Source organism: Meles meles, chromosome 9 (genome assembly GCF_922984935.1).
Source record: "Meles meles chromosome 9, mMelMel3.1 paternal haplotype, whole genome shotgun sequence".
NCBI classification, from domain to species: Eukaryota; Metazoa; Chordata; class Mammalia; order Carnivora; family Mustelidae; genus Meles; species Meles meles.
The window spans coordinates 66707215-66720785 of record NC_060074.1 but is presented as its reverse complement, the minus strand read 5'-3'; the positions used below and the strand labels follow the sequence as shown (position 1 = coordinate 66720785).

Here is a 13571-nt window from a genome sequence, read left to right as displayed (position 1 = left end):
AATTATATATTGAACTCTATGTTTGAAACTGATGATGTACTATATGTTAGCTAATCAAATTTTAAAAAAATCAAATTATGTTGGTTAAACCATTGACATTTGGTTTTATTTATTACAAAAGATAGGATTATCCACCTAGTAGGCCATGGGCCTGAAGAACTAGATTTGGTCCAACCTAGATTAGGTCATTTCAGTCTTTATAGTGTAAAGAGTGGAGTCTGATACCAAAAGAGAGGAAGCTGGTGGGCTGGGCTACTACAACTAACTTACCATTATTTTATTATTTTTAGAGATTTATTTATTTAATTTTCAGAGAGATAGTGTGGTTGGGGGAAAGAGCAGAGGAAAAGGAAGAGAGAGAATCTTGAGCAGATTCCCTGATGAGGGTCGAGACTTATGTGGGGCTCAATTTCTGGACACCAAGATCATGACCTGAGCCAAAATCAAAAGTCAGACACTTAACCAACTGAGCCACCCAGGTGCCCCAATTTATTTTTTTAAACATTTTAGTTTTAAGTAATGTCTGTACCCAACGTGGGGCTTGAACTCTGAGATCAAGAGTCATAGTCTCAGGGCATCTGGGGGGCTCAATGTGGCTGGGCATCTGCCTTCGGCTCAGGTCATGATCCTGGGGTCCTTGGATGGAGATCAGCGTCAGGCTCCCTGCTAAGCCTGCTTTTCCCTTTCCCTCTCCCTCTGCCTCTTCCCCTGCTTGGGTGCTCTCTCCCTGTCTTTCTCTTTCAAATAAATAAAATCTTAAAATAAAAAGAGTCACAATCGGGGCGCCTGGGTGGCTCAGTGGATTAAGCTGCTGCCTTCGGCTCAGGTCATGATCTCAGGGTTCTGGGATCGAGTCCCGCATAGGGCTCTCTGCTCTGCAGGGAGCCTGCTTCCTCCTCTCTCTCTGCCTGCCTCTCTGCCTACTTGTGATCTCTCTCTCTGTCAAATAAATAAATAAAATCTTTAAAAAAAAAAAAAGAGTCACAATCTCCACTGATTGAGCCCACCCCAACTTACCGTTTTTTGGAAGAATGAAAAATTCTTCTACCCACAGAAAAATGACAAATTAGGGCACCTGGGTGGCTCAGTCATTAAGTGTCTGCCTTAAGCTCGGTCGTGATCCCAGGGTTCTGGGATAGAGTTCCGTGTAGGTCTCCCTGCTCAGCAGGGAGCCTGCTACTCCCTCTCCTACTCCCCCTGCTTGTGTTCCTTTTGTGGCTGCCTCTGTCAAATAATAATTTGACAAATAAAGAAAATCTTTTTTTTTTAGATTTTTAAAATTTATTTGACAGACAGGGATCACAAGTAGGCAGAGAGAAGGGGAAGCAGGCTCCCTGCTGAGCAGAGGAGCTCTATCTATCACAGGACCCTGAAATCATGACCTGAGCCGAAGGCAGAGGCTTAACCCACTGAGCCACCCAGGTGCCCCAAATAAATAAAATCTTAAAGAAAAAGAAAAATGACAAGTTATTGTTTGTTATTTTCTTCTATATCACCAATCATATCATAAAAAAGTTAAACTTTTCAAAAGCACATGCTCGTCACATATATTTACAATAATATAAGATATTGTAAGATTTTGAAAATTCCATAGAGGTTTAAAAATAATTCCCCCTAATCTATTCCAATTCCTTTCCCTTGAGATATCCATTAATATTCTTTCCTATTCCTGTACTAACATTTAAAACTTTCTCTCCCTTCCTTCAACAAAAATGAGATCCCATCAAACATATTACTTTTAAATTGTTTTTGTTTGCATAAAAATATATTACGAGCATTTTTTGATATCTATATACCATTCCATAGTATGGATATACTACAATATATCCAGACATTCTTCTCTTGGACATTTCAGTTGTTTCAAATTTTGGTTAATACAAAAAAATACTGTAATAAACATCTTTTACATATATCTTTATGTATTGATGCTTATAAATCTTTAGGAAAGATAGCCAGAAATGAGATTAATGCATCTCAGAATCTGTACACTTTTCAATGTGATGTATAATACCAGATTGGTATCCTGAAAGGTTGAAGGACTCTAAGGTTGTATAAAAGTGACTCTTTTCCTTCTTGGAGGTTGTTTCCAATTTTTTAAGTTTTTGCCAATTTAATGGGTGGAAGAATGGTATCATCTTATTTTCTAATTTCCTGACTGCCAGTGAGGTTGCCTTTTTTTAAAAAATTGAATACCTTTTTTAAAAAAAAATTTTAAAGATTTTATTTATTTGACAGAGATCACAAGTAGGCAGAGAGCCAGGCAGAGAGCAAGGAGGAAGCAGGCTCCCCACTGAGCAGGGAGCCCAATGCGGGGCTCCATTCCAGGACCCTGGGATCATGATCTGAGCCAAAGGCAGAGGCTTTAACCCCCTGAGCCACCCAGGTGCCCCCCAAAACTGAATACCTTTTTAAAAATTGTAGTAAAGCACAATCTTAGCCATTTAAAATTTATTTATTTATTTATTTATTTATTTATTTATTTATTTGAGAGAGAGCAAGCACAGTGGTGGGGGGCACGAAGAGTAGAGGAAGAAGCAGACTTCCAGCTGAGTGGGGAGCCTGATGTCGGCTGGGACTCCAGGATCATGACCTTAGCTGAAGGCAGAGGCTTAACCTACTGAGCCACCCAGGTGCCCCAATCTTAGCCATTTTTATGTGTATTGTTCAGTAGCGTTAAGTATGTTCACATTGTGCAACCAATCTTCAGAACCTTTTGTCTTGCAAAACTGTAGCTTTATACTCACTGAACAACTCCCCATTACCCTTTCTTGGCATCCCTTAGCAACTGCTCTTCTACTTTTTGTTTCTATGGATTTGACTACTCTAGGTACTTCATAAAAATGGAATCATACAATATTTGTTCTTTTGTGTCTGGCTTATTTCATTGAACCTAGGGTCTTCAAGATTCATCCATGTTGTAGCCTGTGTCAGAATTTCCTTTCTTTTTAAGGCTGAATAAAATTCCACTATAAGTATATATGACATTTTCTTTATCCATTCATGTGTCAGTGGACACGGGTTGCTTCTACACTTTGGCTCTTATAAGTAATGCTGCTAAGAACATTGCTGCATAAATATTTGCTCAAGTTCCTGCTTTTAATTCTTTTGAGTATTCAGAAATAAAATTACTAGATTACATGATAATTCTGTTTAATTTTTGAGGAAACACCATACTGTTTTTCTCTCATTAGTTGCACCATTTTACATTCCCACCAGTAAAACAGAAGAGTTCCAGTTTCTCCATGTCCTTGCTAACACTTGTTATTTTCTGATTTTTTTTATAATAGCCATTCTATTGGGTGTGAAGTGGTCTTTCATTGCACTTTGATTTGCATTTCCATATTGATAAGTGCTGTTGAACATTTTTTCATGTGCCTGTGACCATGGAGAAATGTTTGTTGAAGTCCTTTGCCCATTGAAAAAAGTTGTCGTTACTGATTTGTATGAATTTTTCATATATTCTGGATATTAATCTCTTATCTGATATATCATTTGCAAATATTTTCTCCCATTCTGTTGGTTGCCTTTTCACTCTGTTGACAGTGTTCTTTGATTAATAAAAGTTTTAAATTTTGATGAAGTCAAGGATGCCTGGGTGGCTCAGTTGATGAAGTGTCTGTCTTTGGCTCAGGTCATAATCCCAAGGTCCTGGGGTGGAGTCCTGCATCAGGCTTCTTGTTCAGTAGGGAGTCTACTTTTCCCTTTGCCTGCTGCTCGCCCTACTTGTGCTCTCTTTCTCTCTCTCTGGCAAATAAATAAATAAAATCTTCAAACAAATTTTTTTGATGAAGTCCAATTTACTTAGTTTTTTTCCTCTTCTTGTCAGTGCTCTTGGTGTTATATACAACAAACACAATTTTACTGGCAGAATTACTCCAGAAGAAAAAGCATTCAAGTTAATTTGTGAAGGGGAAAAACAGTCTCTGATGTTGGAGAAATTGGTCTAATGTTCATTGTCAAGACTCAATATTATTTCAAACGAATCCGACAGGGCTTAAAGCATATTATCCTCCTGTTGGACATAAGCAATCTCACAGAGCATTGATATTAGACAAGGTTACTGTGACACACAAAATACCAAGGGTTCCCCTCTCATTAAATGAGTGAATGCTACTTGTTTACCAGTTTCAGCTTTATCCTCACATTAGTCTGCTTTTCTATCCAACTATCTAACATCTATGGTTAGATGTATTAGATGCCCAATCATAGAATTGCCCTGCTTCCTTAGAGCACCCCAGATAGAGCAAACTTTTCCTCTTTAGACCTTCCCCCAAATTATCCAGCTAAATCCCAAATCCAGCAATAGTTTCTTTCTAATACTCTTTTACTGTGCAGCTAAATGATTCCCTGCAGTGTGCATTTTCCTTAGCTCCAAAAAGTAATAAACCTCATCTTCAGGTTTCTTGTGATTTTTGGCTAAAGGGCATTGACACTTACTAGGAGGAAATTAAGAGCCACACTTTGTTAACTACTTTTTAACACTTGTAAAAGATGCTTCTTCATGATTTAAGTCATTAGCCAGAATACAATTTTATAGCTATGGATTTAAATTATTACCTTAATTTTGTATTTAGGTGTGATTTATATATAAATATATATCTTATGAATGCACTAGACTGCAAGTAAAGAAAAAAATTACTAACAGTGACTAAACAAAAAGGGTTTCCTTTCTTTACCTAAACAAGATTCCAAAGGAAGGCAAGTTTCTGGTATTTGTGTCTTAGGCCAGTCTCCTTACAATTCTGCAAACTGGTGAGAAGGAGATGAACAGGTCCCAACAGTGAAGAAACTGTCCCGACACTATCATTTAGGCCTTATCGTTGCTGGAGCTGGTCTGGCGCTTGTAGCTCAGTGTCGGTATTCTGGTGAACAATTGCAGAGAACACCAACATGAGACAAGGCCACTGTCTGACTATGATGGAACAAGACAAAGATAAGGCCATTCCATAATCATACAGAGGTGAGACCAAAATAAAAACATTATCTAAAGCACAAAAAAATGACTGAACATATACCTATCTTGGCTATTATGAGTGACTGCGCTCCTTCTTTGTCAAATACAGCTGTAACCTCACTTCATTCCTCATGCCCTACAGAAAAAGTTTATTAAGATACCCAATAATGGAATTATCTCTGCTTCCTCCACAGCATTCAGTCAAGAGAAAAGCTCTGTTAACCTCCTCCAAATCACTTAACACAGGGCTGAATGCCATAGTGAGTTCTTTGTAACACCTTCTTAATTTGACATTCCTTGGGGTGTGTTCTGCTTCATTGCAACTGACAAGCAACCCCAACTTTAACTATGGGTCTCCAATTGTAGGGTATTGACACAGGTTATGCCCAGTTTCATCCCTATGCTTTTTCTAATGTTTGTTCTGAAACTCTATCTATTCTGTGCATTAAGGTAACCTCAATCTTCAAATTTGTTATCAGCTGATCTGCTTTCAAACAGTCTAAATTAGTGCTACTCAAAGTGTGCTCGCCATTAGTGGTTGTCTATGGTGTTGGAGGTGGGAGATGGAAAGTGACTGTTATTGGTTAGCTGGTTTCTTTTTGGACTTGTAAAAATGTTCTAAAATGAGTTTTGGTGATGCTCCACAACGCTAAATTAGGAAAAACATTGAATTATACACTGGAAATGCATAAATTACTTGGTGTGTAAATTATTTCTCAATAAAGCTGTCAAAAAAAAAAGCATGGTTCCAAAGACTGGCCTCACCATGACACAAGGGCAGAAAATGAGAGTAAGAATTTGCTCTTATAGCCATTTGACAGTTATTTTATTTTTATTTTATTTTTATTTTTTTTAAAGATTTTATTTATTTATTTGACAGAGAGAGAGATCACAAGTAGGCAGAGAGGCAGGCAGAGAGAGAGGAGGAAGCAGGCTCCCTGCGGAGCAGAGAGCCCGATGCGGGGCTCGATCCCAGGACCCTGAGATCATGACCCGAGCCGAAGGCAGCGGCTCAATCCACTGAGCCACCCAGGCGCCCCTGACAGTTATTTTATATATGTTCAATATTGTAAGAAATAAAAATCCACGTGTTTTTTTCCGTTTACCGTTGCAAATTTCATTTTCTAAATATTCATTTATTATTATATATTTATAATAAATTTAAAAATCAGTCTTCCATGGCCAGGGAGGAAACCTCAGATGGTTGAGAAACACTGACCTAAAGTAACTTTAACAGTTTAAAAGGTGGTGTCGCAGAGTCTCTCAATGTGGAACTACCATGCCCAGAATTCTCCGCGAATGCGTAGGCGACGTCCGTTCCGCTGGCCTCGCCGCTACGTCCCCTGGGGCATGTAGTACGTGCCTTCCGCTGAGCATGCTGTGCTGTCCCGGCATCTTTTCCTGTTTTGGGGACTGGATCATCAGAGGAGAGGTGATATCTCCCGAGGAAAGGCTGCAAACTATGTAATATCGGGGGACGGGAGGGAGCGACACAACCGAGCCCGTTACATCACTTGTTGGGGACCAGAAATAGCCTTGACTTATGAGCCATCGTGACCAGCCTTCGCCGGAATCCTCCAGAAATGTTGGGAGATTGTTGAGGGAAGAGCTTAATCTGCAAGTCCGGGCGGGTAGCGGCGGCAGGTTTTCTTCCGCCCAGCACGATTTCTGTCCGAGGTGCAGGGTATTGGATTTTTCCAGTGCTTGGAGGAGGGCAGGCGTGAACCCTCTCCTAGTGAGGACAGGGAAGCTCACTTTCATTGGTACAGGACTTACTGTGCGCCCCGCGTGGAGAATGCTTGTCGTTTACACAGGGTGTCACTGTTGACCCTGCACTGATAGAACCAAGGCCTCTCCTTTAGTTAAATGACTTCCCCAAGGTCATTTATCTGGGGGCAGAACTGGAGACTTACCACGCTGGTATTCTAGCCATTGAGCTGGTTCCATTTTCTGTTGTGGGCACACAAGAGAATCTTGAGGATACCCTTGCTGTGTACCAGGTGTTTGTGTACGTGTGTACCCAGGTTGGCTTAGGTCAGCATGCTTACTGATAGACACAAAGTACCAATACTGTCTTGTTTTTGTTTGTTTTGTTTTTGTTTTTCTGGCGGACAGCCTAGCATAGCCATAGAGAGGAATCTGAGCCAATCTTTGTGTTGGTTTTGTTGATCTAAGGAGGTGTTCCAAGTTGAAAGAGTTGAAATAACTGGGTGACTGTCTCAGCTCCACAAGTGCTAGAATGGTTTTTTAACCTTTTTGAAAATAGCTTTTATCTGTAAAATGCAAATGATAATATCTACCCGATAGGTTAGTTGAGAGAATTTAATGGGATAGTATATTTTAGAAGTCCTTTGTGAAATATTGCAGAACTGTTAGATGCTAAGATTCTAGTCCTAGCTTTTCTCTGGTTTCTCAATTAGAATTATAAACATTTATAATATATATTTAAAACAAATAGTCCTTTTTCATAATTATCTTATTATATTGCTTCATCATGTCTTGATACATTTCTTGATTTCTTTGTATTTCCTGATTGGAGCTTAATCTTCTTACTTACTGTTTTAAACTGATCTAAGGTCCGTAGTGACCAAACCATTAGAGTTCTTTTAGAGTACCAGAAGAAAGGAGCAATAAATTATCCTTAAAGTAAATAAATCAGAAACTATCTTTCTGAAAAAAAAATTTTTTTTTAAATTTTATTTATTTAACAGAGAGAGAGTGTACACATGCAAATGGAGGGAGAAATGGGGAGAGAGCAGGAAAGAATCTCAGGCAGACTGGGTGCTAAGGGCAGAGCCCAGTGCTGGGATGGATCCCACTCTGAGATCATGACCTGAGGAGAAACTAAGAGTTGGTCCCTTAATTGACTGAGTCACCCAGGTGCCCCTAAAAAGATTTATTTATTTATTCATTTATTTTGTAAAAAGTTTTATTTATTTATTTGAGGTAGAGCAAGTGAGCATGTGAGTTGGGGGGTAGAGGGAGAGGGAGAAGTGGACTCTCTACTGAGCTGGGAGGCAGATGCAGGACTTCATCTCAGTACCCTGTAATCATGTCTCAAGCCGAAGGCAGATGCTTAACTGACTGAGCCACCTGAAAAAAATAAAAATTTTTTCAAAAAGTGTATGGCTCGGAATTAATGGCTGTTCCTTGTAAAAATGTTAAAGGTGATTATTTATTGCAAATAGTTTGACTTATTTGTTTAAAAAGATGTTTCTGAGTATAGGATTTTTTTTTCCCTTCTGCTTTTATGGTCAAATTTGAAAACTATATATATCTATATATAGTTATATATATATATATATATATATGTTAGATTTAACAAATATTTTTTTATTTTTTTAATTTTTAAAAAATTTTATTATTTTTTTACAAATATTTATTTATTTATTTATTTATTATTTTTTAAAGATTTTATTTTTTATTTGTCACAGAGAGAGAGAGAGAGAGGGAGAGAGGGATCACAGGCAGACAGAGAGGCAGGCAGAGTCAGAGGGAGAAGCAGGCTCCCTGCTGAGCAAGGAGCCCAATGTGGGACTCGATCCCAGGATGCTGGGATCATGACCTGAGCCAAAGGCAGCTGCTTAACCAACTGAGCCACCCAGGCGTCCCACAAATATTTTTTTAAATGGAGTTCAGAAAGAAGTCCCTTTTCATGGACACTTAGTTTTGGACCAAATTAATTTCAAATTAATTTGTTTCAGACTAGAACAAAGCCTCTAGTTAAAGCAGAAAAAGCTTATGACTTTGAGTTGAATTTTGGAACGAGTTTGGTATTAATAATATTAGCATAACCATTTTAAACCAACCCTTTTACAGAAGCTGCATGTTGGAATGGGATTTGGAGTTGTCATAATGGAAGCAAAATACATGAAGGAAAAATAGTTGCCTTCTAATCAGCATATGGCACCTGACTACTAGTCGCAGATGGTTTTCATTACCTAAGAAAATTTGTGATGTAAATGAAAAATTACCTTTCTTTTAGACTGGTTGTTTGTAAATATGCTTCGTCTAAGAGCTATTTGTCCGTTCTCTTGGAGAGTGTTTCAATTTCGAACCTGCAGTTGTAAACCACTAATTAGCCAGATGATTACATGTACAGATGAAGAGCAAGTATTTGATCTTATTGGAAAAAACAAAGCCATACTTTCAGAAAAACAAGTGGAATGTGCATGGAATATACTTTGGCAGTTTCAAAAGCAGAAGACAAGCTTTTTAAAAAATGCTGAATGTATCAGAGACCATCCCCAATTTCTTACTCTTCATAATTTAGCTACAAGTGAAATGGAATTCATGAATGATGATACGCTAGTGAATGTGTTGTACATCACACAACAGTAAGTAATGTGCTTTTAGAGTTTATAGAAATCGTTGTAGTTTATATTTTAATTTTCTAAAAATATCTTTAAAATGTAAAACAATGCTTTTTTTCTATAGATAGTTTTCCTGATCATCTACTATTTTTAAGATGTTTAGAAGATATTCTTTGATTTTATATGTATATGTAGATCAAAAATCCTGTTGTGCAACCTAAATATATACAATTTTTATTTATTAATCATAATTCAGGAAAGCTTGGAAAACATTAACAACAAAAAAAGAAATTTTACATTGTTTGCAAGGGAATCCAGCCTTTAAAAGAACTAGATTTTCTAAATAAAGTATTTGGCAGATGTGTAAGAGAAAAATAACACACAAAAGTTGCAATAAGTCTGTTTCTTAGTCTTATTCATGGAAGAACAGCAGTTTTCTCACGTAATTATCCAACCTGTATATCAGTATGCATTTGTTTTCTCAGTGGTCATGTTAACTTGAAAAATGATGAATAAGACAAAATTAAACAAGTCTTTTTTTGCAGGACTTTCAGAGCCTTTAATATATTAAATATATTATAAATAAGGTCAGTTTCCAGACTTACTTAACCATAAAACATTGTGTTTACCTCATAAGACTCGTGTCTATTAGACAGATGGAGAGATGCCGCTTGGTGATGATTTGTCTAAAAAGTATATTTCTACCTTTCCCTCCTAGATCATATTTTAATAATGGAGGGATTTCAATAATAGAATGTATTTTTTGTTTTCAAGTTTTAGAAACAATATATAGTTCAGTTTTGCTTCATGACTCAACCTGAAAGTCCTTGATTTTTAGGAGACAAACTTATATAACCTTAACATTATAAAGATATTGAAAAAAAAGATTTTTTATACCTACAAAATACAGTATATGTGGTTTAGTTATATGGAAAGTATTCATTGTTAATGAAGATATACTGGAAGAGGGACTCTTACGTACTGTGGTGGTATAATATATATCAAAAACTATAAAAATATCCTGGATCCAATAGTTTTGCTTCTAGGATTTATCCTAAGAAAGTAATCTGAGATACATGTAAAGGTTTATTGTTCATTGATACTCACCTCAACATTATTTACAATATTGAAAAACTTAAATTCTAAAAGTAGTTGTGTGTTAAAATGATATATTCACATAAGGGAATAGTATACAATGTTTAAAAATTGTTGTGAACAATATGTCATGGGCAAATGGCTGTAATATAATGTTAACTTATTGAAAAGGCAGGATATAAAAGTGTAAAAGAAATATATGTATTTCATATGTGTGTAAGAAAGATAACTGGAATGAAATGCTCCAAATTAATGATGGTGGCTATTTATGAGTACAGACCTATAAATGATTTTTAGTACCCTATTCAAGTTTTTCTTTATTTTATGAACTCTCGCCTATAAAAATATTTTTGCAATCAGCAAATTAATGTATACATTTTATGTACTTTTAACATAATATGTAGCATTGAACATTTTCATTGTTCAGTGGAAGGCATTGAACAGACAAAAGAATGAGAGAGGCATGGGATAAAATATAGATGTTTATTATACTGTATCAGTGAAACAAAATATTGAAATGGGAGTGGACCATAAATAAGGACTGCATAAGAGTACAGTAACTTGAAGTTCACTTTTGTGTTCTTACTTGCATAATTATTTTAAATAATTTAAGAGTATCTATGTATGGAAAATGATTTTCTCTTGATTTTATCGAGGTGTGCTACTGAGGCCCATGACCTGGTTGCAGCACTAGTTACAGAAGCATGGAGAAGACTGGAAAGGCAAGTACTCTAGTTCGTCATCTTAGATGGCAGTTATCCTATTCAAGGTTAGCTCAGTAAAATCTTACAGATAAAGAATGGGGTGCTGCTGCCTACCTGTTAAGCTTCATGAAAAAAAAAAAAAGTAAACCCATTTAGGTTGAGGATTTTTTGATTGTGTAAAGGAAAATAATAAGGAATGTGTATTTTCCTAAAGAGAAAAAGATAACGTGAATATTTGCTCTTTAAGAGTGGGAACAGTGTGCTTTTCCCCATACATTATTAATCAAAATATAAGTAAGGTGCAGTAACAGCTATTTGGCTTTTTGAATCTTCTTTTCTGGCAGATTCTGCTTCAGAAAAAAGATTCAAGGTGCTTGGCTGACTTAATTGGTAGAGCATGAGATTCTTGATTTTGGCATTGTGAGTTTGAGCCAAGATTGGGAGTAGAGTTCACTTAAAAAAATTTAAAAAAGAAAAGATTCTCTGAGTGATAAGCAAGAAAAGAAGACACCAGTTTACTAGAAAGGGAAACTATTTAACATTGTTTAGCAGCATTTGCAGGTGCTTATTTATCACTTCTTCTTTACGGAGAGACAATGAACATAACTCATAGGTGACTTAGAAGTTTTCAAGTCTACTACTGTGAATATGATCAGATCTCTTTCCTGTACATAGCTATATTTGTAGCATGTTGCCATAATCAGTAATGAACTAGAAAATGTAAAATTTGTCCAGGGTGTTCTTACGAGTATAGAGAAGTCTATTCTATACAAAACTTTATTATCTATACTGTATAAGAATTTTTTAGAAACTCCATTTATTAAAAAAAAAGGGAGATAATAATAGACCTTATTTTGGAAAATGTTTAGCTATTCTGAAAATTTTGCATAGCCTAATCCCTTTTTAACATAGGGATTCAGCATAGCCTATATCCATTATTAGTGGAGTATAACAAATGTTAGTGGAAAAAGGGAAAATCAAAGTGGGAAGGAGAAAGGAGGATTTAAAAACTACTGAAAAAGGGCGCCTGGGTGGCTCAGTGGGTTACAGGCCTCTGCCTTCAGCTCAGGTCACGATCCCAGGGTCCTGGGATCAAGCCCCACATCGGGCTCTCTGCTCCGAGGGGAGCCTGCTTTCTCTTCTCTCTCTGCCTGCTTGTGATCTCTGTCTGTCAAATGAATGGATAAAATCTTTAAAAAAAAAACAAAACAAAACTACTGAAAAGAGAGGTGGTTCAAGATGGTGGCACAGGAAGACCCTACTCACTCTCCCAAGGACACACCAAATCTCCAGATACCTAGGGAACAACTATTTCAGAAAGGACCTGAGGACTGGCTGAACAACTCTTCCACAACAAATGATCCAAGGCCACCTTGAGATAGGTAGGAGAAGTGGAGCCATGGTCTCACCAAGAACCCCATTCCCTACTCAGTGATTCAAAAGAGGGAGGGATCTATCCCTGAGGAGTGAGGGGTTTGTGCCACACATCAGGAATCCCAACTCTTGGGACCTGTACCACAGAGATGAGCTCTCAAATGTATGGCTTTGAAAACCAATGGGGCTTACATCAAGGAGACCCAAGGGTTGTGGGAACTCTGCTCTGAAAGTGCTCATACACAGACTAACTTGTCCTGGGACACAGCACAAGAGTAGCAGTTTGGAAGTGCCTCACCCATATATGATGGATTCACTGGGTAAGCTTTAAGTGCCTGCTAGAAGCACAGGGGTCTATTGGAATTCTCTCTATGTTTAGAGGCACTGGTGGGCACCATTTCTGCACTCTTGTACCTTGCTAGCACCAGAAGTGGCCTGTGCTATTTTTGCATTCTCTCTCTACCTTATAAAAGCTGTTTGCCCTGTCTTTTGTTCTTCTGTGACTCTGCCCCACCAAACATATTGGACCAACTTGCCTTGACCCAGGGCTTCCCGCAGCCCCATACTGCTAAAGCTGGTTGGCAGCTTTGCCTTGGCCTGGTGCTCCTCCTTGGCCCTGCCAAGGCTGGCAAGTAAGGCAGTCCATAGAGGGAAGACCCTTTAAACACCTGCCTCTGGTGTCCAGGCAGGCTTATGTTTCTGGGACGCATGGGACTAAACAAATCAGAGAGTTCTTGGCAGGCATTATAATACCCACAAAGCACTGCACAGATAAGCAGACTGTAATGTCCCAGTCTTCCTGTGACCACTCCTTCAAGACTGATTAGATAGGTGTGTTGCCTAATACATAGGAACAGACACTAAAAGTCAAAGAAAAATGAAAAAACGAAGGAATATGTTCTAAATGAAAGAAGATAAAACCCCTGAAAAAACCTTAATGAAACACAGGTAAGTAACTTACTTGATAAAGAGTTCAAGATAATGGTCATAAAGATGCTTACTGATCCCAGGAGAAGCATGGATAAACATAAAACTTTAAGAAAGAGATGGAAAACATAAGAAAATACAAACAGAAGTCATGGAACTGAAGAATATAATAACTTAAACTGAAAGACATACAACAGAGGTTCA

The 13571-nt window shown here is 37.5% G+C and overlaps 1 protein-coding gene across 6 annotated transcripts in view; it reads left to right on the top strand.

The window, feature by feature from the left end:
• Positions 1 to 6296: 6296 nt before the first annotated feature.
• FASTKD1 (FAST kinase domains 1) overlaps positions 6297 to 13571 on the top strand; it is a 47951-nt gene continuing 40676 nt past the window's right edge. Inside the window, exons 1-3 of one of the 6 annotated variants that reach the window (XM_046019599.1) lie at positions 6297 to 6386; positions 8774 to 9291; positions 11019 to 11084. In XM_046019599.1, coding sequence (XP_045875555.1) covers positions 8957 to 9291; positions 11019 to 11084 — 401 coding nt within the window. In that variant the 5' untranslated portion in view covers positions 6297 to 6386; positions 8774 to 8956. Of the gene's footprint in view, positions 6989 to 7882; positions 8122 to 8773; positions 9292 to 11018; positions 11085 to 13571 lie in introns of those variants that run through there. The other 5 variants (XM_046019602.1, XM_046019600.1, XM_046019598.1 and 2 more) reach the window with 5 other exon arrangements.